The 26,364-nt window shown below is 47.0% G+C and overlaps 1 protein-coding gene across 2 annotated transcripts in view; it reads right to left on the minus strand.

Annotated features, from left to right (window-relative positions):
- Window positions 1-3,754: 3,754 nt before the first annotated feature.
- Window positions 3,755-26,364, minus strand: part of PCSK2 (proprotein convertase subtilisin/kexin type 2) — a 216,876-nt gene continuing 194,266 nt past the window's right edge. Inside the window, exons 9-13 of one of the 2 annotated variants that reach the window (XR_009522214.1) lie at window positions 23,612-23,827; window positions 21,549-21,649; window positions 13,159-13,386; window positions 6,029-6,909; window positions 3,757-5,580 (exon numbers count right to left, since the gene is read on the minus strand). Coding sequence is in view for 1 of the 2 variants with exons in the window: in XM_060032951.1 (XP_059888934.1) it covers window positions 6,423-6,909; window positions 13,159-13,386; window positions 21,549-21,649; window positions 23,612-23,827 (1,032 nt within the window). In the remaining variant the exon portion in view is untranslated. Of the gene's footprint in view, window positions 6,910-13,158; window positions 13,387-21,548; window positions 21,650-23,611; window positions 23,828-26,364 lie in introns of both variants that reach the window. The other variant, XM_060032951.1, reaches the window with a different exon arrangement.

Here is a 26,364-nt window from a genome sequence, read left to right on the forward strand (position 1 = left end):
GTGGACCAGCTCCCACCCTTCCTCAGGTGAGGGCGGCCATGGGGCACTGATTCCCTGGCCCTTCTGCTTGTGGTACACGAGGTCTTCTGTGCAGCCAGAGAACATCCCTGGCAGAGAGAGCATCCTTGGCATGTATAGCAACTGTCTACAGGTGACCTCTGGGGCCACCCAAGGAGATAGATACAGGACAGAGGTTGGCAAACGTTTTCTATAAAGGATTATAGGTTGTACAGCCTCTGTTATAACTACACAACTCCGTTGTATTAGCATGAAAACAGCCACAGACAATACAAAAGGAAATAGGCATGATTGCTTCCAATAAAACTGTATTTACAAAACAGGCAGTGGGCTGGATCAGGTGCCTGGGCTGTAGTTTGCTGATCCCTGCTGTAGGACAGGCACCAACAAGGTCTAATACAAAATCCAATTTGCATAGCAGAGGACATGTCTTACCTGGCATCGCTGCTTGTTTTTTCCTTCCCTTTTCATGTTGGAAAATTCCATTTAGCTCTCTCCTTGACTTGAAACTTATATTTTGAGAAAGGATCTTCAAGCAACCACCACAATCAAGTTTATCCTGAAACGGTTGTATCCTGGGTTTGCAGATGGGATGTTGCTGGTGAGAGAAGTCACCTCAAAACTCACACAGCATTTAGCACATTGATGATGAAGAACATTATTCAAACCCCACAACTAGTGCAAATGCTCGACTCCCATCTCTCGTGCTTGGATAAAAGCAAATAAATGCCACAAGAAAGCCACGCTGACTTACGTTTTATTCAGAGACATGGGGGTTTTGAGTAGAGATGTGTATTCTATCTATCAAGAGATTATATCCCTGGTCAATAGCTCACCTGTCACACCTGCCCCTTCACCTGTGTGCTTGTGACCAGGAGTTACCTGGTGGCTTACCTGTCACCTGTGGCCAGTGGCTCCAAGATATGGGATCAAAAGAGAAAAAGATAGGTTGCAGCCTCTGCCTTCCACCCAGCTTGGAGTAGACCAACGGCGTCCTCTTGGGTGCAGGGGAACATCTTCCAGGGCACTGTGATGTGGGACCCCTCCATGCTGGGAAGGTGAGGGTGGGGTGGCCTGAAGCCTCCATGGTAGGAACTGGTGACAGTTCATATGATAACTAAGGAATCCCCAGCTTCATTTGGCTCTTCGGGCATCTGCAACCCTGTGGGCTGAGATTTCTGATTGCCCCCATCCTACCCCACACAGCGCAGGGCTGAATATTAGGAATTTAGCAACGCTGAGTCTGCATCTCCTGGGCCGAACACATTTCTCATGGTCAAGTTCATTCTCTCCTCAGGTTCACAGTGAGTCTCCTCTACGTCCTGAGAGAAAAATGAAGCCGGCAGGCTGGCTTGGAGAATTTGCCTCGGGTCAGATTTTGATTCTTGGCGCCTTATAAACTCAAAACCAAATTCAACCCATGTTTTTGAAACCCAAGGAAAGGGACAATTAAATGCACAAGAGATTAGTGGACCAACTCAAGTACGAGTTTATTAATTTGCAACGCAAAGAGGGAGCCTCCTTTCCTAGAGCTCCAGGAGCTGGCCACCCCCTCTCCTGGTGTCAATGTCCTTGGGAAGCTGATGAAGGCGTCAGGAGGCTGTGTGTGGGCTTAGAATCCCCCCTGGCAGGTGGATGGGGTTTCAGGGTGCTCGTCTAGGGATGGCCTCCCCGTGCACAGGTCTCTGTCCTCAACAGACTTCAGCTCTTCAGAGGATGGAATCCCCCTTTATACCAGCGTCTGCGTTTCCCTACGCTGAGCACTGCCAGATACGATTCCTGACTTCCGGCCTCCACTGTCCATTTCCTAAGCTCCCATGTGCTGAGTACCGGCCCCCCTTTCCCCACAGCTTGTTCCTTCTTTGGAGACAGGGAACCACCTGGCAGCTACAACCAACACCCTTCACTGGTGCCGGACACATCCTGTGCTCATGTTACTTCAAACTCCCCGTGTTTTTCAAACCCCTTATTCTCTCCCACAACTAGTGCCTCTAATCTTGGCATTCTGATTTTTAGAAATTTCTATCAAATTAGACTCTGCCTCCAAAAACTGACTCTGGCTACGTGTTCACCAATTCTCTTAATGCATTCAGCGTTTTTCTCTCTAAATACGAAATGCTTGGCTACGTTTCCTAAAGGTTTTGTAGTGTGTGGTTTTCGACTCCAACCAGTGAAGGCATTGATCCCATGACAATAAAAATGACACATAGTAGTAACTCTATAAGAATGATCAGTTTTTTAACTTAATCTTTGGGAAATCATTCTTTGAACTTAAGTATTGAAAAGAAGCCTTCAGTCTGTCACAAAATCAGACGGGACTTTACACCTTTCAGTATGTGTTTTCAGCCTTTGGCGTTCTTAAGATTTTACAGTAGTGTATCATAGGATAAAACTGGAAATTGTTTTTACAGTGAACTATGATAAATATAATATATTTGTATTTTATTAATACTTATCAAGATTTGCTAGAACTGCCTGTGGTCTCATGGGTAGAGCTGGTTTGTCATGCTCTTCAAGGTACTGTCCTATGAGGAGAGGCTGCCATGTGAATCAGTACCTAAGAATATGTTTTTTCTTTCTTTTTTTTTTTTTGCGGTACGCGGGCCTCTCACTGTTGTGGCCTCTCCCATTGCAGGGCACAGGCTCAGGACGCGCAGGCTCAGCGGCCATGGCTCACGGGCCCAGCCGTTCCGCGGCATGTGGGATCCTCCCGGACAGGGGCACGAACCCGTGTCCCCTGCATCTGCAGGCGGACTCTCAACCACTGCGCCACCAGGGAAGCCCTGTTTTTTCTTTTTTGAAAGAGATCATATCAGTTCTTTTTAATAAACTCCTCCACAAGTCACAGGATTTGCAAAGTTGGTAAAATACCATTTTCCATTTCACCTGGAAGCTTGCTTAATTTTGTGACTACTAAATCCAGTTCTGGATCAGGAAAGTTATAGCAAAATAAGTACCCTCTTGACACTGAACAGACCCTGAAGTCAAGCTGTGGTGTTGATGCAGGGGTATGCTGTCATTACATAGTTTATGTTATAAATACATCCCCAGTTACGCTTCCCTTATATTTTCCACTCACTTTACTTTCTTTACATAAGAATATGTTTTAAAGTGGCATCAAGTTATCTCTATGGTAGAGACCCCAGGGCTCACCAAGCATTCCACTAGTTGTCCTATAATCCCTCAGGTGCTTCCCGTGCAGGCAGGGTCATTGACCAGTACTGGCCAGTGCACGGTGGGTCAAGTGACATGTGTGTCTCCTTCAGGGTGAACGTAGAAGAGTGAACAAATCTTCATGGGTTCTTTTCTCCTGCCTGCTGTCGCAGCCTCGCGTTGTGATGATAAACCTAAGGTTGAAGGTTGAAGCAGCTTGAATCCCTGGGTCACTGAATGGAGATCTCTGGCCTTGGGGAGTCACCCAGATCCCCCGTGAAATTTGTGTAAATCATAAATAAACTTTTGTTGTGTTAAACCTCTGAGATCTGGGGGCTGTTCATCACTGCAGTATAACTTAGTCTAGCCTGGTGAATATATTCTAGAATAGTGTTTCTGAAAGATCTTTGACTGTGACCCCAGTAAGAAACGTACTTTACATTGTGAGCCAGTACACACACACACACACACACACACACACACACATTTCTGAAAAAAAAACTCAGAAAACAATAGTTATCATTAATATGCATGATCTATTCTATTCTATTCCAAAATTGCTGGTTTTAACTCCCTAAATTTATTTTACAACTACTAATGGGGTGTAACCTGAGTTTGAAAAATGCTGCTATAGATCATAATTTGGGTATGATTTATTTGCTAATTATAAATCTTTCATGAATATTTATGAAAGAAAGATTTTTAGATCTCTTTGGCAACTTTTAATGATCTGCTCCCAGAATGGATGGAAGTGTTTTTATGTAATACATATCACATCCCACGTAATTTCTGGAAGGTAATGTTTTATTGTTGAATCTCCTAATTTACATCATGTACTTTTAAATTTACTTAGAAAATTTTGTCACAGGGAATAGCAATGTTAACTTGATTAATTATTATTCACTTATTTTCATTTTTAAAATAAATGACTATAAATAAGTATCTCTCGCATTAGAATCAGGATGTCATAAAAACCTCACTAGGTAGACATATTTTCGTGTTAATACTGGTGTAAAACATGAAGTAGAGACCGAATAGTTTTAAATAGCACTGTATATATCTTTATGGACTGTATACTCATATCAAAACTTGCCATTTCTATTAAGAAGCTGATAAGTTACTCTCTAATTTCACAAATTATACCATAACTGTGAAAATATGGACAACTATTTTATATCTGTGCTGCTATATAAGACACTTAATGTTTATACAGAGAAGCAAGATTACAGAGGTGAAGTAATGGGAGCTGACGAACATTTCACCTGAATTTCCACCAGCCTTTTCCTTCAGCCAGAATCATCTTGATATCCTCTGAATATTCTTTTAGAGATGAATGTGGTGTCTGTTTCTTCAATAAATACACATACACACATTTTATGTATATGTGTGTATATACAGTTATACAAGTGTATATAAAGATATATACACATATATACACACGTGTATATAGTCTACATATGTATATATATTTCTGTGTGCACTTATACACACATGCACACATAACGTCCTTTGGTTTATTTTCAGACTGTTAATGTGAAATGAAATTTTGATGATTTCCATTTATTTTTTCTTTAAGTCTAAACTGGTTTAAAAAGACCTTTGCCACATGTAATAAATTTCTTTTAAAAATCATAAATAGTATTACATTGTAAAGCATTCTACAGAGAAGGTCATATGGTGTTAGAGAAGACAGAAATTCATGCCAACATGGGGGGAAAAAGAAAGAAAACGGGTTTTCCAGACTTTTCCCTTCATGTTGCCCCCTTCAGGGGACGGAACCTCCTGCTCTTGTGTTGCTGGCTTTAAGAAAAGGAACTCCAGGCTGAGCTACCCGCTTCCATGGGAAGAGAGAAGTGTGAACAGAAGTGGTTGATCAGTTCTTTGGAATCAAATCAAACGAGCACATCGTTTCTCGGGAGCGGGTGAGCATTGGGATTGGTGATGAAGAGCCAGTCCTCGAACAGGAAAACGAAGTGACAGCTGCTCAGAAAGCATTTCTATTTGCTGATGAGACGGGGTCTTCGGGGGTTGACTGGGGAAGAGGGTGTGTCACCTTTAGATTACATGTAGAACCCCCTCCTGACGGCTTAGCTGCCGAGATGGTAACTGAGTGCTTCCGTACAGAGGCCTCCTCCTGCTTCCTTCGGGCCTCAGGTTACTAGGGGCTGAGCTGGCTTCAGCAGAGGGGGCTCCATACAAAGGGAGGGTCCACGTGAGATGGCTGCCCCCTCGCCCTGCACACACCTCTTCTGGAACAGAGGCCGTTTCCCCAACTCATCAGAGAAATCACAACACGCAGAAGGTGTTTCCCTCTAGTCACGTGCTTTGGAAATCAAAGCCCAAGCAGAAAGCTCTTGAAAACACTCAGCTCACCTCTCACTTCCATCAGATGAGGAAGCCCCAGAGTGACTGCAGAAAAGGAACATTCCTGTGTTAAAAACCACTAAGCGACCCTTTCCCAGAAGTGTTGCCATCCTGCCCTGCCTTTCTTCTTTTGGATAACTATGGGAGGAACCCCAGAAAATTGGGGCTGGGATGAAGGCTACACACACAGGGTAATTTGGGCATCTCTAGCAGAGTTTACCGTCACTCAGAGCAGCAGCTGGTAAAGGGCAGCCAGGCTACTGAGTTTTTACATGTATCACGCTGGCCGAGTGAGACTAGCTACGATGTGGGCGTTAGTGGCAAGATTTCCAAACCTTCATGCTTTCTGACTCTCTCTTCCCCATCTGGTAATTAGGACACCTTCCCATTCATGCCACCTTCATTTACATCCCTGAAAAATCTTGCTAAAAGTCAAAAGCATCTTTCCCCAAAGGATTTACAGCATCTGTGCTTTAAGAGACTCAGAGCTCACCTCTGTCATAACCTTGGATTCTCCTTTTAAGTAACAGGTCCTCAGCTGAGACCGTGAATGAACGTCCTTGGCGTCACCGCGCCTGGCTTTTTAAATGCATTCTCTTCTATGAAAGAAACCGAGGGGACAGCGGTCCCAGGTTTGTTGGCAAGATATCACCTATCTGAGTGACAGAAATAAAGAACTTCGAGTCACAAATAGGACAGAGGTGTTGGTGGGAACACTGTATTTGGGGCACAGAATAAAAAAGGTTGCTTCCATGGTAATGAAAATAACCACTGACAGTGAGCAAAGCTTCGGAGCAAGAAGTTGGAGTCGCTTGTGTGGGGGGAGGTTAACCGCTAGATGCCCGGCTGGGGCGGCGGGCCGGCAGCGGGGAGCGGGCGCCGAGGGGCTAGTTCTCGCCCAGGATGCTCTTCAGGCTTCTCTCCACCGCTTCGTCCAGCTCTTCCTCCAGCTCCTCCTTCTTGGACATGGCCAGCTTGGACTGGTAATCCCTCACCACCTGGTCGATGTACGGGGCGCTCTGCGTGCCGTGGAGCATCAGTGTCCACTCCTTCAGCACCCCCTTTTGGGGCGCGCTCCCCACGAAGCCCAGCTCCAGGGTCCATGTCCCCCGGGCATCTTCCCCCCAGGTGTGGGTGGTCATGAAAGGCCACTTGTCGAAGCCCACCTTGGCGTCGTCGTCCCGTGGCCGCCGGCTCAGCAGGATGGACTTGGTGCCCATGGGGGACGTCATGTTGATGTTCAGGTCCCCTCGCCTGGTCGCGTTGACCGTGACGACAGCTTGCACGTGCTCCAGGTAGCGCACGAAGTTCTCCTTCCCCTCGCAGGCGGCGGTGGTGAGCTTCAGCACTAGCTTGCCGGTCGGCGGTATTTTCCTGAGGGCAGAGGGGAGGAGACCGTGAGGGCTGGGCACACTCTCCCAGGGGCAGCTCTGGGGAGCGGGGAGAGCAGGGGCTCTGGAGTGAATTCGTATTTTTTTTTTTAGGTAACTGAAAATTTTATTAGAAAATTAAAATGTAGAACTCTACAGTAGGGACTTCCTTGGTGGCGCAGTGGTTAAGAATCTGCCTGCCAGTGCAGGGGACACGGGTTCGAGCCCTGGTCCGGGAAGATCCCACATGCCACGGGGCAACTAAGCCGATGCGCCACAACTACTGAGCCTGTGCGCTAAAGCCCACGAGCCACAACTACTGAGCCCATGTGCCACAACTATGGAAGCCCTCGCGCCTAGAGCCTGTGCTCCACAACAAGAGAAGCCACCACAATGAGAAGCCCACGCACCCCAAGGAAGAGCAGCCCCCGCTCGCCGCAACTAGAGAAAGCCTGCACGCAGCAACGAAGACCCAACGCAGCCAAAAATAAATAAAGAAATAAATTTATATATATATAAGAAAGAACTATACAGTAGGTTTGCATTAGTTACCTGTCTTATACATAGTATCAATAGTGTATATGTGTCAAACCCAATCTGCCAGTTCCTCCCACCCCCTTCCTTCCCTATTGGTGTCCATACATGTGTTCTCTGTGTCTTCGTCTCTATTTCTGCTTTGCAAATAAGATCATAGGAGGAATAGATAAAGATGTGGCACATATATACAATGGAATATTACTCAGCCATAAAAAGGAAACGAAATGCAGGGTTAATTCTTACACTTGCTGTGTGAGCCTGAGCAAGTTACCCACACTCTCAGAACCGACTGTGTGTGGACGGGGCAGGTGGCAGATGCTGTGGACACCGTTCCTGCTTCTCCTAAGTCACTGCTGGGTTTGCCTGCAGCTGAGGCTACTGTGGACCCTGACTGCATCCACCACGGGTAACGGCATCTCCCAGCTTCTCTCCTGGAGCCTTTCCCTGCCTCCTGGGAGCGTCCTCAGCCTGCGTGCGGGCCGGCCCCAAAGTGTCGGGGATTTAACCCCACAGGGAAAGCCCCCTACCGGCGACTGACGGAAGGTGGTGAGTACATACACCTGGCTTCCTCACTCCTGGTGGGGACAACTCAGCGTTGCCCAGGGTGGCAAGGTGTTGGTCAGGGGAGCATCAACGCATCTTTATTGGATTGCTTCCTCTTCCCTGCCTACAGCTGCACCTCCTCACTTGTTTCCCGAGATCATCTCTCAAAACATTGTCAGTACCCAAGTCCCATCAGGGTCTACTTTTGGGACAACCCAGACTGAGACAGGAGCTCATATACTTTTCTTTTAAAGTACTCGCTACCTTGATAAGGAGAAATTATTGCTAATGTGGTTGTTAACACTATCATAAAAAAGCTGAAATTGGGTTAATTAATCCTAGTGAAGCACAGTCCTGTGACAGACCAGGGGAATTTGGGAGTCTCTTCGCTCATAGAGTTGGAGTCCCATGGACGGTCAGTCTAAGATTCCTCAGCTGTCTTTCCATATAACTGATCTCCTTTCTGGAAGTGGCCTCCTTTGGAGATGAGATGCTCAAAGGTTCTTGCACTAGAAACATAATACAGGAAACTCCATTTGAGGAGTGCATGGTATCATGGAAGGACTCCAGACTTCGGGAATAAACCTATTTGGCTTAGAATTCTGCTTCTATGCTTACTGGTCAAGAGAGCTTGGGAAAATTTTTCAAATACTTGAAGTCTCATTGTCATTGTGAGTGGGTTTAAATAAGACCATGTCGGAAAACACTGAGCACAGTGCCTGGACCATGATACTAGCTCCCTTTCTCCGGCCCTTTGTCTATGTTAATGTCCTCCCTGGACATGGCTTTTATTTTGGAGCATAAAATGGTGTGTATTTTTTAAATTTTTATTTATTTTATTTATTTATTTTTGGCTGTGTTGGGTGTTCATTGCTGCGTGTGGGCTTTTCCCTAGCTGTGGCGAGCAGGGGCTACTCTTCGTTGAGGTGTGTGGGCTTCTCATTGTGGTGGCTTCTCTTGTTGCGGAGCATGGGCTCTAGGCACATGGGCTTTGGTAGTTGTGGCTCACGGGCTCTAGAGCGCAGGCTCAGTAGCTGTGGCGCACGGACTTCGTTGCTCCGCGGCATGTGGGATCTTCCTGGGCCAGGGCTTGAACCCATGTCCCCTGCACTGGCAGTGGATTCTTAAACACTGCGCCACCAGGGAAGCCCATGGTGTGTATTTTTAAACACACATCTTGTAGAATACATCTACAAAAGGATGCTGGTCATACGCCCAGCTCAGAGCCAAGCCGTGGTTCCACGTTGCCCTTGGAACCAAGGCAAAGAATCTGAGGGCTTGCTGGAGCTCCCCTGCAGCTCATTGATAAAGGCAATACTCTCCCAAGGAACTTAAAGTATACACATAGACAGTCTCATGGACCGTGTGTGCTCTGCGTGGACTCTGATGCTGAATCATGCATCCACTGGCCATGGAGATCCAGTGATGGTGCAGGGGCAGAGGGTCCCCAGCACCAGGTTCTGGGGAAATCATCCAATTTGGTGGAAAGCAGGCATTAGGCCAGCTTTGGAGATGTGAGCATGGCAAGCCACTACCTGGACCTCTCAAAGAAGATGCTACTTACTCAGAACAGGATCAGAAACATGACAGGTGAGCTGATAAATGATTAACGATCACATGGGCTCCAGCCCCTGGGCAGAAAGCTAGATGGGTAGACTAAAGGTCCAGTTGTGGGTAAGGAATTTGAACTTTCTGAGCTCACTTTCCTTACCTATACAATGGGGATATGACTTCCTACCTTGAAGAGTTGCTGTGAAGATAAATACAGACACACACTCATATACGTTGTACATTGACAAATGTCTAGACCAGTGCTGGCCAACAGCACTACCAATTCCTGCAAGGATGGAAATGTTCTACATCTGTGCTAATACCGTAGCCACTGGCCACATGTGGCTTTGGGCACTCGAAATGTGACAAGTATGAGTGAGGAACTGACTTTTTAATTAATTAAATTTAATTTTAGTGATCAATTTAAATTTATTTAATTTCACTAAGTAGCCACACGTGGCTAGTTGCTTCTGTTTTGTACAGCACAGATCTAATTGTTGAGAAAATAATTGGAGTTTTGCCATCCACCTGGGCAGGTTGGCGTGGGAACAAGCACACACACCTGTTAGGATTTACAAATTGTCCTAGAAGCCTTGGGGTTGGGGTGTGTGCCAGGGTCGGAGGCCCCTCCGGGGACCCCTCGGCCCCTGGGAGTCTGGCTTGTTTAGCGTCTGGGGGACTTGCCTGCTCCCCAAACCCCCATCCCCACCTGCTGGCTGAGGACCTGGGGCCCTGGGGAGAGGACATTTAACTGCACTCTTCTTGGAATGTTGTCACTTTGAAATTGACTTGCATTGTGAATTCCAGAGGCAGCAAGCTTGACAGAGAAAAGAGAACACCACCTCCTCTCACAGGCGACCTGGCGTTCGTTGGTCGGGAGAGGCAGGGAGCAGCTCTCGCGGATTTTTCTTACCCTCTTCTTGCTGCTTTGTATGTTCTGACTTTCCTCCAGTGCCATATATTGCTTTTAGAAGAAAAGGAGTACAACTCATTCTTATTTTAAAAGAACAGGGACAGGTGCTCAGGAAAAGTCAGTTTATCAGAAGGTTGCAGTAGGAGATGGCTGTTTGTGGAACCAAAGAGGCTCTTCAGAGACCCTGATCTAGCCACACAGCCACGTTCGGGAACACACTCGCTGCTGAAAATGAGGCGCCCATCAGAAGGTGTGAGCTACTCTCTGAACTTTCAGAAACAAGTACAGAAGCCTGGTGCTCAAGTCCTATAAAGACAAACATGGCTTATATCTTTGTCTTACTGCATGTTGGTGCAAAATGAGGGCTCAGTGACTTTGTGCCTAGAAATAGGCGTTGCTTCCCAGGGGGCCCTTGGAATGCTCTTTGGGTTCTCAATCCTCAGCTGTATGATAAAAACTGTTATGAAGCCGTAGTTGTTTTGCTAGAATAATAATAGTAACAATGACAGCTGCCCTTTCCCGAGTATCTAAAACACCTGCCATGTGGTTGTCACTGAAGAACACTCAACAGGGGTCACTTGATGTTTGCTCTTCCCCACGTCACAGTGTCAGATGGGCATTAACCCCCACAGAAGACACTGCAGCTCAGAAGTGACCAGTCCACAGCCACCCGGCCAGCTCTACTATGCTGCTTCAGGCATTCGGATCAGGTTTGAACGTTGATCTCCAAATTCACTTAAAATCCGGAGTTCGCCACAGTCTTCAAGGAGCTGAGTGAACAGGGGAGGGTGGAAGTGGCCTGTGCCTGCCAGCATGCTCTGGGGACACGCTGGCTGATGGGGTGGCCTGGGCTTCCTCTGCTCACGGCCCTCGGCTGGTCCAGCACAGATACTCACAGCCAGTTCTATTTTTCCCTTTTATTTTAGTCCAGCATCCTTTACAGACTCTCCTGATAAAGCCTTCTTAGAAAATTGCTTTTCGAATTGACTGCTTCTCTGGGAAGATGAGTGCTGAGGAAACTCATAACCCTGACGGTTGCCACTGACCTGCTCAGAGGCCGTTTCTGTACAGCCCTGCATAGAAAGTGGCAGCTGTCAAGCCTGCGGATCCCTCCGTCCCAGCCCCTGAGAAGTTGGATTCCTGGTGATAGGGCTGCCTCTACCAGAGGCACAAGCTGGCCTGGGTGTTGCCCTCAGGACCCCCTGCCCAGCCTGAGTTCTTCCATGAGCACATCTGCCCCAGACCGCACTCACCTGCATCTGAGAACAATTCAGGTGTGGGTGGACAAGGGGACACAGAGCGCTTCCAACAAGGCTGCCTGCCGCCTGCCCCTGAATCTCCCTGGCTGGACTGGTGGTCCTATTGCCACCGTGTAGACATCTTCCTTGTGCCCAGGTGATGCTGGCTAAATGTTCATTCATTCATTCATCCCACAAATATTGATCCCATGACTACTAAGTTCCAGGCGCTCTTCTAGGCCCTGAGGACACACCAGCAAACGAGACAGATGAGGTCCCTGTCCTCCTGGAGCCCAGCTGAGGTAGTGCTGAAATAGCTCTCGAGTTTCCTCTCATTAAAATAATGCTGCTGAGACCACCCACAAACCTCCATCTTCTGGACCTTACCCCAAACCTTAGAAATAAGAACCTCTGTGGGGTGGGGCGTTGACATACGTATTTTCACACACCAACCAAGAAATCCCTCTATACTTTACATTTTAAAAATTGCTGTCACAGTGTATGTGTACATGTGTATTTTGTTTGGAATAAAATTGTCTCAACTAACAGAAGGTCATTTGTGGAAGGTAAATTCTCAATGGATTTGCATAAAAACCTGTAAGAAATATGTTTTCTATATAGACAAGAACATCTATAGATATTGTGAAATAAATTTAACCTAGTGAATCAACTGAAATATAATAAAAGATTTCTCCAGATTAAAAAAAAATAATGCTGCTGCTATTGGATAAGTTCCCAGTTAGTTGTGAGCCATTGGGACGGTCACATCTCAGGGCCTCAGATTCCTTAACTAAAATGAGGCGTCAGACAGCCTATTTCCAGTGTTGCCTCTGGCTCCGAATTCCAACCTGTACCTGGATTATGACAGAATGTTCAGTGCACTCGGAATTGGGAGAGAAACGGTCATTCATCTCGGCATATACGTTCCGCATCTCCCTCTCCCCTCCGCCCCCCCGAAGCACAGAGCGTGAGGATCAACAGAGACCCATCCTTCTTGTCCAGGGCAATTGCGGAGAACAAGGTCTGACATCAAGGTGAACCTCGACTAAGCAGGCCCCAATGCCCGTTCCCCTAAATACTGCAACCGTGCCACCTTTCTGTTAATCTCGAATGTAGCCAGGAGGCAACTAACTGTACATCCTGCTCTGGTCACACTGCCCATGGTCCCCACCTGCTGTGGCCCAGCGTCTGCAAAGGCACAGACGCCGTAAGTCTTCCCCTTGGCAATCCCTCTTTGTAAATCTCTCCCTTTTTGCAATAAGGGAAAGAAGTTCCAGGCCCCAGGGCTTTGTAGACTGGATACCTTAGAGTTGTGCAACACTGCAGCTCTGCCTGGAAGCTGGTTGTCCCTGAATCAAATCCAGTGCATCTCAGGATGACGCAGAGAGGGAATCTGTTATGGTCACCAGTGCAGTGGCGCCATCTCTGGGTATTTTCCACAAACAGCAGTAGAACTGCTGCCCCCACTTACTCAGGGTCCTGCACGGAGCCTCCCACACAGTGGAACCTCTCAGGCACAGTTTTCCAGTCTTTGGCCATTTTCACCATGGCGCCTGCGTCAAGCACCCCGTAGCCAAAGAGGTGATTAAACTCCAAGCCGACCCCGTTCCTCCGCCACTGATGGACCTCGTCATGAAGCTGGTTCCGTTTGGAGGTGAGCACGGTCAGATGCTGCATGTCTCTCCAGGTCAGACCCAGGCTGGGTACCGGAGGCAGAGAGTTTGAGAGCAAGGGCGGGGGAAGAGGGGAGAGAGAGAGGGAGAGAGACACAATGACTAAGGTAGGACATAGACCCCTGGTAAGATGTTGAAATATCTATGAACCCACAAGTCAAGGGAGGATTTCCATGCACTACTGAGAATATAGGTATAGATATATGTCAATTAAAAATATCTTGCCTTTCTTACTTAAATACATTTCAATTGTGATATCTAACACACACTGGAATGGCTAAAATGAAAAAGACTGACAATACCAAGTGTTGGCAAAGATGTGGAGCAACTGGGTACTTTGGTGATGGAAGTGTAAGTTATTGCAGACACTTTGGAAAATGGTTTGGCTCTATCTTCAGCTCTTGCCCATGCACTTAAGCTATGGCCCAGAAGTTCCATTTTTAGGTATGTATCCAACAAAAATGTGTGTATATATTCACCAGACATATACGTATTGGAATGTTCATAGGCCTAAACTATGAAGTCCTCAAATGCCCATCCACAGTAAAGTGAATAAACCAATTGAGGTGTGTTTATAGGAGGTGGAACACTGCACTGCAATGAGAATGAACTACAGCTACTCAGAATAACAGGGAGCTCACAATTGTGTGAATCTCACAATAAGAATTCTGACCCAAAGAGGCCAGACACAGAGGAGAACATAGAGTATGGTTCCATTTGTTTAAAGTATAAACACAGGCACAATGAATCTGTGCTGTCAGAAGCCAGGTTAGTGGTTGATCTTGGGGTGGCAGTGCCTGTAAGGGACACAGGGGGCTGCTGGGTGCTGACAGAGTTCTGTTTCTTGATCTGGGTGTTGGCTACGCAGGAGTGTTCCATTTGGGGACATGAAGCTGTCAGTTCTTCAAGGGCAGAGACAACAGCTTCAGCATATTTGTCTCCCAGTGCCCAGGACAGCCCTCAGCATACTCTTCATTCGGCAAATAGACAAGTTTGCTTGCAGACTTGTCTTTGGAAATTAATGTCTAATAGTCTGTGCTATTGACATTAGTGTCAATGTCTGTGCTTTTCAAAGTGTTAAGTCATGACCCGTTTGTGGGCTAGGAGGTCAACTGATTGCACAGGCTATGTATCTGGGCTGCACAGTAAAACTGTCTGGTGGGAACATTTAAAACTCCACTGCTCAGGCCACATCTCAGACTATTTAAATCAGAATCTCTGGGAGTGGGACCCAGGCTTTGGAAATTGTTAACACTTCCCAGGTCATTCCAGTAGACAGCTGAGGTTGAGAACCAGAGATTTAATGGATGGGGCCATCACAAGTGGACTAGAACAGAAAAGAATAACAGTGTGCACGTAATATGGGAAACTCTGTGTGTGTGTGTGTGTGTGTTTGCACACACTCGTGTGTGGTATTGTAGTATGTGTTTGGGTTGCAATGCAAAATTAATTTCTCACTGAGAGTCACGGTCACAAAAGTTGGAAAACCCTGCACTACGGTTCTCCTTAGACTCAAATGATTCAAAGAACACCATCACTCATTTGATAAAATCTCAGCACAAGCAGCATTCATTGGTTCAAAGCTTCAAAACAGAGTCAAAAGATGATAGCGATTCATATGCTCTTGAAATGCAGGACCTTTAAGTTCTTTTCCCATTTAGGTTTGTACATAATATTGAGGAGAGGGAAGTCCAGGAAGACCTTCAGCTTTTAAAGAGAAAGTTTCAAGGAAGGTCAATGCTTATTTGAGAAATTTAAGAACATATCTTGGACATATGGTCCCCTGGACATGTGGACTAGGTGAACAGTGTGAAATTTCCTGAAGTTGATTATGGCCGAAAGCTCATTGTTTTGCTGGAATAGGATTCTGAATTCATTTAACTCAAAAGTGTCGATAAACGAGGATCTGGTGACCTCAAGGTGATCCAAGGGCTGGCTGGCAGGTGGAGCATCTCTCATCTTTGCTAGGGGTTCTGCTGCAAAAATGAGCCATGCTTCTAACCCCACTAGATGTTTCTCCACGGATTTATTCTCATCGGGTCCATAAGAGAGAAAGAATGTGCTAGAACAAGGATGTTCTACTTCTAAAATAAATCAGAGCGTGCTCATACTCCAATGTCACTGAATCTGTGACACCATTTGAACAACCATTTGCTCATGTCTGAAAAGTAAAACAGAGTCCCTCTCATTTTCCCATTCTGAGCAACTTCTGAATTGACCGAAGATACCATTGTGTAAAATAATTATTTCACCAACGTGCTTTAGGCTTTAATCCTACCATAGCAGCTCAAGGATTGTAGGTGATACCTATTAAATAATAAAAAATAAATTTACAGAACATCTACAATATAAAAATCACTGTGTTCAGTGCTACAGGACAAGGAACATGACATTTTCTCAAATATTTTATATGATAGCTGGGAAAGTAAGACAGATATATGGAAAGGTATCATGTCCAGGCTCTGCACTAGTTCTGGGCAGGTCATAGGAAGGTCCCTGCCCTCTCAGAGCCTACAGCCCGGGGGACAGACACCTCAAGATTTTAAAATGCCAGGGGAGCCAACAGTGGAACCCTGAGTTATCCCAGCCAGGGAGTCTCACAGACTGTGGTCCTGCATCAGAACCGCATGGGGACTCGTGACAGATACGGATTCCTGGCCTCAACCTCAGGTCTCTGGAATCCTGGGGGCTGTGGGCCTGAGGATGTGCCCTCAAGACAAAGCGCAGGTGGTGCTTCTGCACACGGGGTTTGAGAACACGGGTCTGAGATGGCGGTTCACAACCTCGTCTGCACATGTGAACCAATGCGAACACAGTGACGAAGTCAGACAGGACCCAGAGATGCTGATCCCGTGGGCCTGTCCAAGCATCTGCCAAAGGCTCCAGCAAACCTGCTTGGGGTGGGGGCGGGGGTGGGGGGTGGTTCTTAACTTCCTGGCGGCACTGGGGGTGCTTGTTACAACTGCAGCTTCTGGAGACTCTGAGTCTGTGGACCTGGCGTGGGCTTGGATGTCTGTTCTTAGCAAGCACTCCAGGGATTCTCAGCAGCAGCAGCAAATTTGAGAAACTCTGGTCCAGGGGGTCAGCAAGGGTCTCTCAGGAAGTGGTATTTTTAGCTAAGGTCAAAGGGACGAGTGGGAGTGACTGAGTAAACACAGGGAAGGGGAGTTCCTAGGGAGAGAAGGTTCTGGAAGGAAGGATCTAGAGGCGGGAGAAGGCCTCTTCTTATCAGCACAGCACATATCAGCACAGGAGGTTGGGAGCCCTGTATGAGTCAGGGAGGTAGAGCCAGGAACAGAGACGTAGAGGATGACACAGTAGAATGTAGGGACTTTATCTTAGTGACAGACAGGAAGGGCAGAGAGACCCGTGATCCGATCTCCAGAAACATCACCAGGGAGGAGGAATCAAGACGTGGGACTGGAAAGAGGATGCTGCAGGAACCTGGCCCACAAACAAGTGACCACGAGGAACGAGCCGCGAGCAGTAACAAGGCCATGTACGAGGAACCCCCGGTGAACTATTAGTGAAAATGGTGACATCTGTGCAGCTGCAGGGCACCTATTGGCTGGGTCCAATCACTCATAGGACTCTGTGATGTTCCGGGGTAAACGTTCAGCTGTCAGCAGACTGGTCCTAGGCCACTTGGGATGGGCCATCTGCCTCTCGGTTCAGAGAGAACATCTCCGGAGGTCAAAGCCAAACCCATGGCTTCTAGATAAGATGTGAGGACAGGCCAGGGCTCCAAGGAGAGAGGTCACTCAGAGCCTGGCCAAGGTGGCAGCCGTCTTGAGCAAGAGAGTGTGGGATCTTGGAAAAACCAGTGTGAAGCCCAGGGAGAGACTGACCCCGCATGGCTGGAAGAGGAATCCTGCACCAGGGAGACCTCGGGATGGGCTGTTTCCTAAGCCTCTAAAGCTGGTCCTGGCAAGTGAGTTTTTGCCTGTGAATGATCCGTAGAACCATATCTCCTACAGAGCCCTGCACTTACGATTGGTGTACTAACTTCCCACTGGTGCAAAATAGTGCCCTTTTTTTTCTTTTTTTTTTTTTGAGTTCCCTATTTGTGAGGATTACCCCTGAAAGACCATTGTTTTTCAGAGTTCTTCTATTTATGGTATCAAATTCTCTGGATTCCAATTCACATTTTCCTCCTGATAATCAAGACAGCAAAGGGAATTTAAGGAGAGAACAGCTACAAAACTACATTTCCCATCCTCCCTTGCAGTCTGGGGTGGCCACGTGACAGTTCTGGCCAATAAGAAATAAGTCCCTGGGTGATTTTTTGAAAAATTTTTAAACAGGGATCACTCAGCTGGTGGATTTCTTTTTTCCCTTTGCTTTTCCCCTCTTCCTGCCTGACATGTAAACATGATGGCTGGAGCTCCCGTGGCATCTAGATAACATGAAGGTGTAGAAGAACAGAAATCTAGAGACAGAGTCCCTGATTCTTGGTGGCCACCCTGCACTTGCCGGGGCTCCTCACCTCTGTATTATCTTCTGCATGACAGAAAAATAAACTCCTTCATAAGAAACTTATTAAATAAAATTAATATTCTATTTAAAATATATTGTTACTATGCTATTAAAAAAAAAGGAAAAGAAAAGAAAAATAAATTCCTGTCTCAGTTTAGCTGTTGTTTTTGGATTTCCTGTTTTCAGTCTAATACGGGCACCTAGTCAAAGGCAGAGTGCGATGTTCATATTCCGCAAACGGCACCTGAGTGCTAGGTTCATAGAGCCCTTGCCGTACTCTTGGATGCCACACACTCCAGGCCACAGACCAGCACGGGGCTGGCTGCTCTTGCAGTCCCTGAAAAAGGCATTGAAAAGACAGATTCCTGGGCCATTCATCCCTAAGGATGTGATTCAGTGACCTTCGGCTGAGTCTTGGGAATCTATCATTTTCAAAACTCCCCAGTGCTCAACTTCACTAGTTATCAGGGAAATAAAAATTAAAACTACAGTGCAGTTCCACAGAATGCCCACAAGAATGGCTAAAGTGTAGAAGACAGATAATAGCAAATGTTGGCAAGGATGTGGAACAGCTGTAACTCTCATACATTGCTAGAGGGAGTGTCAGCAAGTGCACCAACTCTGGAAAACTGCTAGACCTGCACCTGTGTATACCCCATGACCCAGCTTTTTGAATCCCTAATATACATCAAACAGAAATGCGTCCACATCTTCACCAAAAGACACGTACAAGAATGCTCACAGCAATGCTACTCACAATAGCCCCAGTGTGGAAACAACCCAAGTATCCACTTATACGATGGAGTAATATTCAACAACAAGTATGAACTACCTATAAGCACACGCAGCAGCATGGAGGAATCTCTCAGACATAATCCTGAACCGAAAAGCGCATACTGAGACTTAGGTAATGGTCTGTTTCCTGACTTGGGTGCCGGTTACATGGATCTGTTAACTTTACAAGAAGTCTTTGAGCTGTACCTAATATTTGTGCACTTTCCTCTGCATCTAGTAGACTTTGATGGAGCTCACATGAAAAAATCCATCCCTTGGAAGGTCAGTTTTGGAAACACTGCTCTAGTCCAGTATATGGGCCGCTTTACTGTGGATGGTTCTCCTGGGTCACAAGTTTGCCGCTTTTGACATCTACCCCTCAAACCCAGCTCAGCCCTCTTGAACCATCCAGAAAGCCTGGGTTATGGAGAGAACCCCAAATATTTGAAGGCAGCAGTAACTCCCCACTAAAGAAATTCTTCAGAATGTCTCTGATATTGGTCTCACTGGGAAACGTGAGCAATGTTCCCGACAACTCAGAAAGGCATTTTCAAGCATTTGGCAGAAAAGCATTTTATGAGATTAAACAACAAGGTGATGACTGGTCAGAACAGAGGCGTGGTTTCCCTTTGTCCCCTGGAGCCACGGGGGTGGTCATTCTCCCTCTTCTGTAGTCCGGATGGGAATTCATTTAGACAGGATAATTTATTTACTGTATTCAAGTTGCTTTGGAAAAGCTTTCTTATTGGACCTCTGGGTGGGAAACAGCCCTCGACTGCTGCCACATATGTCACTAGGGACTCCCAGCTGCCTCATGTGAAGATAAAGAGAGATGAGCTGTAGGAGATGAGCTGTACGAAGTGTTCGTGGAGAGTCTTTCCCTCCTCCGCCCTCCGGGCTCTCTCCTGGGGCTATTTCGTGCTGAGCAGTGGTTTCAGCTGCTGGCTGTTGGAGCCTTTTGGCCCACAGAGAAGACTTGGAGTTTACTTTCCCAGGTGGGGCTCTTAGCCAACGGCCAAACAGTACAAGAATATGGCAGCCCAGCTCCCTTGCTTTGATGTGGAACAAACTCTGAGGCATAATTTACCCTCCAGAGCTCTCCCTGGGATCAGGCTGAGGCCAGAACTTCTGAAATCGCATCCTTGCTCAGCTTCTTCCCCAGCCCGAACCTGCTTCCTCTCCTCCCCAGTGGTCTCTGCCGGGATCCCTCTCTTAATAAATCACTTGCATCAAACTCTAATTTCAGGGCGTGTTTCCAACTCAGGTGATTGGTGTTCTGAGGAATTTTTGAGGACTGGCTCCCAAGACGGGCTTGAACCCCCTACTGCCAGGTATCATTTTTTCCCTCTTTATGCCAATAGACAGCACTCAATTCATGACCATTTCTCCAAAACAAAGTGTGCCTAAGTGGTGATTGCATTCTTTTCTGTAAGGAAATCTGCAAGTGTGCTAAAGAATGGAGACTAATTGGTGCAGAGCCCATGCATCTGTTTAAAGTCCCAGCAGCCTGCTCCATTACTTTGATGTATGTAAGGGGTCACTTTGTAGGCATAGAGGCCTGGGAAAGTGACTTTTTGCTTGCCAGAATCTAAGGAGACTTTGAGTCAAGTTCTGCCCTCTTGGATTTAAGAGGAGGCCAGGAAGCCCTTCTTGTTCCCTGTCCTCTGCAAGGCTCTGCGGCAGGCAGCAGCCTCTCTCTGCTTGTCTGCTCGCAGCTGGAGCGAGCGAGGCTCAGACTCCAGGACCCCACAGGCCCTGAGAGAAACAGCTTCGTCTTCAGGAAATACACATAATACGTAAGTTTTGGTCTCTGTGCTTAATAGGAAGGCTTTGACCAGTGTCCATCTCTTTCCTAAAATTTCCAACTGACTTCTGTTAAAAGAATCAAAGCTTGGCCTGGTCCAAAAGAGAAGTCACTCCCAATTTGGGGCCTTATCTGTGAAAGGGGGATAATGATGTCTTTTCTGCTTAAAGGCAGAGGGGTTGGACTAGATAATCTTTTGAAGTCCTTTCCTATTCTAGGAATCAGCTCTTACCTCCTTTGCAAGTCAAAAAATGCACTGCATATGTGGAGAGTCAAGCAGGGCTGCCTGAAGATTGTTGCTAGAAGCTCCGGTTGCCTAGCAATGGCTGACAGGGACGGGAACTCAACTTCCCTTCCGCAGGAGCCTGAATTCAACTTCTTATAAGTTGCTGGTTCTGTATTCTTGGATAATTCCCTGCCTAGCGGGCATTTGCACTTACACCACATGGGTGGTGCCTGAAGCCACAAGTTCATTGTTCAAACCCAAGGCCAGCCTCTGGTTTGCACTGAGAGAAGACAGGGGAGTGGGTGGGCAGGGACCTCTGCTGATGCTCAAATCCAAGGTGGGTCCAGCTGTACTGACCTGTGGCCTCTGCGGAGGTGGTGAGAACAGAGGGGATGGTCTCCCCTCTCTGGTAGCTGGATGGTTTCCCAGCAAAGCCCATTTCTTGGTCTACGTTGTGTGACTTCGCCCACCTTGTCTCAGCGTTAAAATGGGTTCAGCCTTATAAGTTAACAAATCTGGAGCGAGAGCATCCTGTCTAACACATGTCTGAAAACCTTGCTGGATACCCGGCTTGGCAATGGTTTTCCTTCATGTAGCTGTTTGGGAGTATTATTAGAGTAAAACAGCCACGGGGTCCATAGAAGATAAAAGGGTGTTTTCACCAAGAAAACATCGATGTGCCCCTATGTGTGGTTGGATGTTGGGCTCTTGTGCTCTCTCAGGGATGTAGTTTTGTGGTGTGTGTGTGAGTGTGTGTGTGTATCATTTAGCAATGCCCACCAGAGTTCATTGGCCCTGACTATTTACTGACTCTCACACCCACTTTTGCCTCTGTGGACACCTAGGTGGGGAGACATGTCTCAGTCCACCCTGCAGAACCGGCCCTTGGTCCCGAGATGGAAACATACTTAGCCTCTAAAGCCAGTGCAAACACTCCAGCTGCCTCGGGAGCAGCTGCGGATGTCCCAGAATGCCTCAGGGTGCAGTTGCCGTACAAATCTGTGGTTGCCTGGAGGGGAAGACAGTGAGTAATGAGTGAGTCACACTGCTTTAAACCCAAAACGACCTGGAGCAGAGGATTTTCTATTTCTTTTACTTAAACTCTGCCTTGTTCTGAAGAAGATTAAGATGAAGGTAAGGATAAGCTTGGCACCCATGTATCTATTTTGCCATGCATTTTATCTGAGATTCCTAGTAGCCCGTGCAAAAAGGGAAACACAATCAGTTATAGTTACAGTGTCCACAAGATAAAAGCAAGTCAATTGTTCATAGAAGCTATTTGCAGCTATTCTGGAGACCAGAGAGACATTTATCTTCTGGATCCTAAAAGGAAACATCATAGGTGGAAAGTGACAAGCCAATATCACCACCATAGTCAAAGCAATGGTGAGTTTTGTTGCATTGGGATTGGCTCAGAAAGCTCAGGGCCAGTCCATCAGCAATTTCCTTTCCCTTCAGGAAAAAGGGTGGCATTCCCAAAGAGGAAAGACAAAGCAGGCTCAGCCACAGTTTGCCTAGAGGGACAGGTCATTAAAGAGAAGTGTTACATTCTCTACATCTAAAATCCACGGAGAGAATCTGGAACACACTGAGCGACACCTCCGATACATGAGTGATCACCCCACGGGAGGCTGATCAACTGAGTTTTAAAGGATTTTACAAAGAGAAAGTCCCCATTTGCAGTGTTTGCGAGAGCCAGGGTTTTCATTAAGATCATTTATAAGCCACGAGAATACTCCTTCCTCCTGTTTGTCTGTAGGCTCCTCAAGTGGGCCTATTATTTTGGGGGACAAAGTACCAGGGAGGTTTAAAAGCATCTACTTGAGGAAAATGACAATATTCAAAGAGAACTCAAGGCCCCTCCCCAGCCGTAGTAGAAAGAGAGTATAGACAGGAGCTGAGGACAAAGTGACACCATTGGGAGGCTCTTGGGGCAGGGAGGGGAGCTTCTTCACTTGTCCCTTTCTGCCCATGTAGCTTGTAGGATGAGAGAGGTGAAACCTCCTTCTGCTTGGGAGGAGCTGACACGATCTCCGTCCTCCCCAAGACCAGGGGGAGCCCCAGGCTCATGGAGGGAGTCAGGCTAAGGTCTGTGTCTCCTGTAGGTAAAGGGCTTCTCCTGGGTCACGTGAGAGCCTGGCCAGCTGGCCAGGTGGAGCCCAGGCAGGCACCTGGGACTGCAGGACTAGCTGGTATTGGTGACTGTGTTCCTCCCAACCCCAGAGGAGGCAGTGGCCGGGCAGGATGTATCTCAGCAGGACTCCTGAACCAACCACTAAATTCCAGGCTTGGAAGACTGAGGAAAGGCCCCTATGCGAGTGAAATACCCAGAGAGAGGAAGAGATCCCAAAATGCTCGTTATGCTTTACAGACATACATTTCTAGGGGCCTTGGAAAATTCACTATTAAACCTCGGTGCCCAGGAAGGAAGAGTTGCTCAAAGTGCAGTAAATAAGTTTGTGATTCTTAACCTTTTTGTTTTCTCAATCATGGACCCATTTTAAAATACGTTGGAACACACTACTCTTCCTTTGAGAAAACACACATGTGCCCACTTTGGGGGTTCTATGGACCCAGAAAAGTCCGTCCACGGCTGCTATTTTTAAAATACTGTAATAAATGGACGAGCTCTTGGCTCAGATGGGTGCGGGTGTGATGCCCCAGTTCTTAATATTAGTTATCCTTATAAGTGACGTGCTGGGGGCAAACCAGAGGTCATCATTATTTGTAAGCCAAAACAATGAACAAGAAAATCGATGGTACATGAGCGGGAAGGAGGTCATCACGTTCTTGTTTATCGTGGGTCTCTACCTTGATAACAAGGCATCATCAGCCTGGAAGAGGGTAGATCTCCCCCGGGGACAGGCCCTGACTCTTTGAGGGAAGGGGGGGTGGGGAGCTCCTCTTCCCATGACGTCACTGTGTCTGCGCATGACGTCAGGAGTGTCCACCCACCCGGCCTCGCACTCACCACTCCGGCCTCGGGGTTGCGCTTGCGCCCGTTGCTGAAGGTGGAGGCCAGGGTGGAGGAGCAGCTCTCATCGTACAGGGCGGTCCTGCCGTCGTTGATGGCCGAGTTGATGGAGATGGTCCACATGCTCGAGGCGTAGCCGTCGCAGTTGCAGTCGTCGTAGCTGCCGCCGTCCCCTGAGGCCCACACGTAGATGCTGCCTTTGCCCCCTCGGCCCTGGGGTGGGGGGCGACAGGGAGAGATGCGTGGGCTGCAAGGGGGTCCCGCCGGGGCTGGGGTCGGGGTCCGGGTGGGGACCTGGGCTTCTTCAGCAGCTGAGAGCAAGGACTGGCTTCCTTTCTATCTGCCCTTGAAAACCACTATCCTTCTGGCCGGGCACCGTGAGAATTTTTCTTTTCAGGAAGGATTCAGTAGAAAAGTCATCCGAATTTACAATTTAAGCTGGGGATAACAACGTGAGAAAAACTGGAAGAATCTCCTTAAAACTGACAAATGAACTGCTTTTAAACATAGTACATTCTCATGGTAAAAAGTCAAAGTATATGGAAAGGAAAATGAAAAAAAAATACCCCTGCATGTAATTCTTATATATTCTTTCAGGCATTTTTCAGCAAAAATGCAAATGTACTTGTATATTTATATCAATACTTAGCCAAATAAGATATAAAAGATATTTATAGCTTCTATTTTATATATTATATAGATTTTATATAAGTTTACATATATATGTAGATGTTGTAAGTATAAAATACACATTTTACTTACAGATTATATATATGTTGGGGTGTGTGTGTGCGTGTGTGTGTGTGTGTATATATATATATATATATATATATATATAAAATACACTTTTTTTTTACTCAGTTGGATCATACTAGAATTCTTTTAAGCAAAATATTATATATTGTGCCTGTGTAAGGGAACACCAAATATATAAATATAAGAAGAAAGTCTAATATGATCAAGTAAAACATACAGCAAAAATAATTTTAAACATAATGATATGCACAGTGATTACTGCCATATGCTAATTAGTTATAACCAGCAAGCTTAGTTGTAGGTACCTACAGTTTGCATTGCTTTTCTGTTTAAACCACTTTCTTAGTGCTTCTGTTTTTCTTTTCCTGTTCTCTGTCTTCTAGGAGAATTCTCTCTGCCTCCACAACCTGGAGTGGCCATTCCTTCCGGCTTCCTATCTTCTGACCCCAGGGGCAGGAGGGCCGGGCTACCCTGCTTTGACCCGCAGGCTGGGTGGGCGGTGATGAGGGCAGGGTTGCCGTGTGGCAGGTGAGCAGTAGGTGTCCAGCCTGGCCAGGACTCTGGGTAACCCTCTAGGGCGAGGACAAAAGTAGAAATCATGGCAGAGAAAGTCTGTCCCTGCGCGGCCACCAGCAGTCCTCGGTCCTAACTCAGTGGTTTAAGGGCGGCGACGCCAGAGGAGAGAGGATGATTGGGTCACCGCCAAAGTCTCTCTGCCTCCTGACAATGAGAAGTGACATTCTGATTGCTTCTAACAGGACTTGGAGTTAATTAGCCTATGACTGACTGAGTCAATACATCAACAAAGGTTGATTCAGCCACTAGCTGAGAACTGTCTTCAGCACCTTGATATATGTGTCCTGGAAAACTCTATCCAAATGAGCAACTGCTCTCAGAAACCAGGACACAGAGGGAAACAAACGTATCATCCTTACAGCTGGTGCAGGGCATCACCCTCTCAAGCAGACTCAGATTTGGGCTCAATGTCGGGAAATGGCACCCCGGAAAGTGAAACAGACATGAATCAGGGTAAATGGGTGAGGCTGCCACCTGAGGAAACTTCCTCTGAACCAGCCCACAGGTGGGCTGCTAGTGAGACAAGCAACCTCCGCTAAAAGGAAACCAGTGCTAAAAGCGTTCTCAGTTTGGTGTAGGGAGAAGGATCGTGACTCTGACTTGTCCGGCTTTCTCTGTATTCATGCCCCCTTTACTGTATGATTTGCAGTGCTGCCCATCAAGAGGAGAGGTCCGTTTCCCACTGCTTGAATCAGGGCTGGCCTCCTCTTTTGCTTCGGCAAACAGGATGTGGTGGGAAGTGGTGCTGTGTCGGTTCCAAGCATTGGTTTCAAGGAGATCTACCCACTTCCGCTCTCCCTCAGAGCACCATGGGAACCAACCTGAGTTAGCCGGCTGGTTGATGACCAACAGTCCAGTCAGTTTCACTGTCACAGCCAACAGCTGCCAGACAGGGGAGGCTACCTCAGACCAGAAAGTCTGTAGCTCACCCCGCAGCTGACCACAGATGCATGAGTGAGGCCACCTGAGATTAGCCAAGGATGGCCCAGGTCGGCAGACCTGTAGACCCATGATCAGACTTAAATGGTTGTTATTTTAAACTACTGAGCTTTGGGGAAGTTGTTATGCGGCTTTGCTCACTGATACACAGAGAATAACCATCAGCGTGTTTCTGAAGAGTGAGCAGCAAACATTAGTTTTGTTTTGGATGTAAGACTTGCCAACAAGAATACTTTGATTGCTAGGAATATTAAACATCATTTTCCTAAGATGTGTGTGTGTGTGTGTGTGTGTGTGTGTGTTTACATGAGGCAGTAATAATTATATTCTTGCTTCTAATGATTGGGTATCAGCACCAAATAGTCCCTGGCTTCTGGGGAAGATGGGCCACTGAGGAGCAGACCCTGGTTCTGAGGGCAGGTGAGTGGGGAGGGGCATCTATAAGAGGCTGAGAGCCAGCTGTGGGATGAGCCTGTTAT

Source organism: Delphinus delphis, chromosome 15 (assembly GCF_949987515.2).
Source record: "Delphinus delphis chromosome 15, mDelDel1.2, whole genome shotgun sequence".
In the NCBI taxonomy this organism is placed as follows: domain Eukaryota; kingdom Metazoa; phylum Chordata; class Mammalia; order Artiodactyla; family Delphinidae; genus Delphinus; species Delphinus delphis.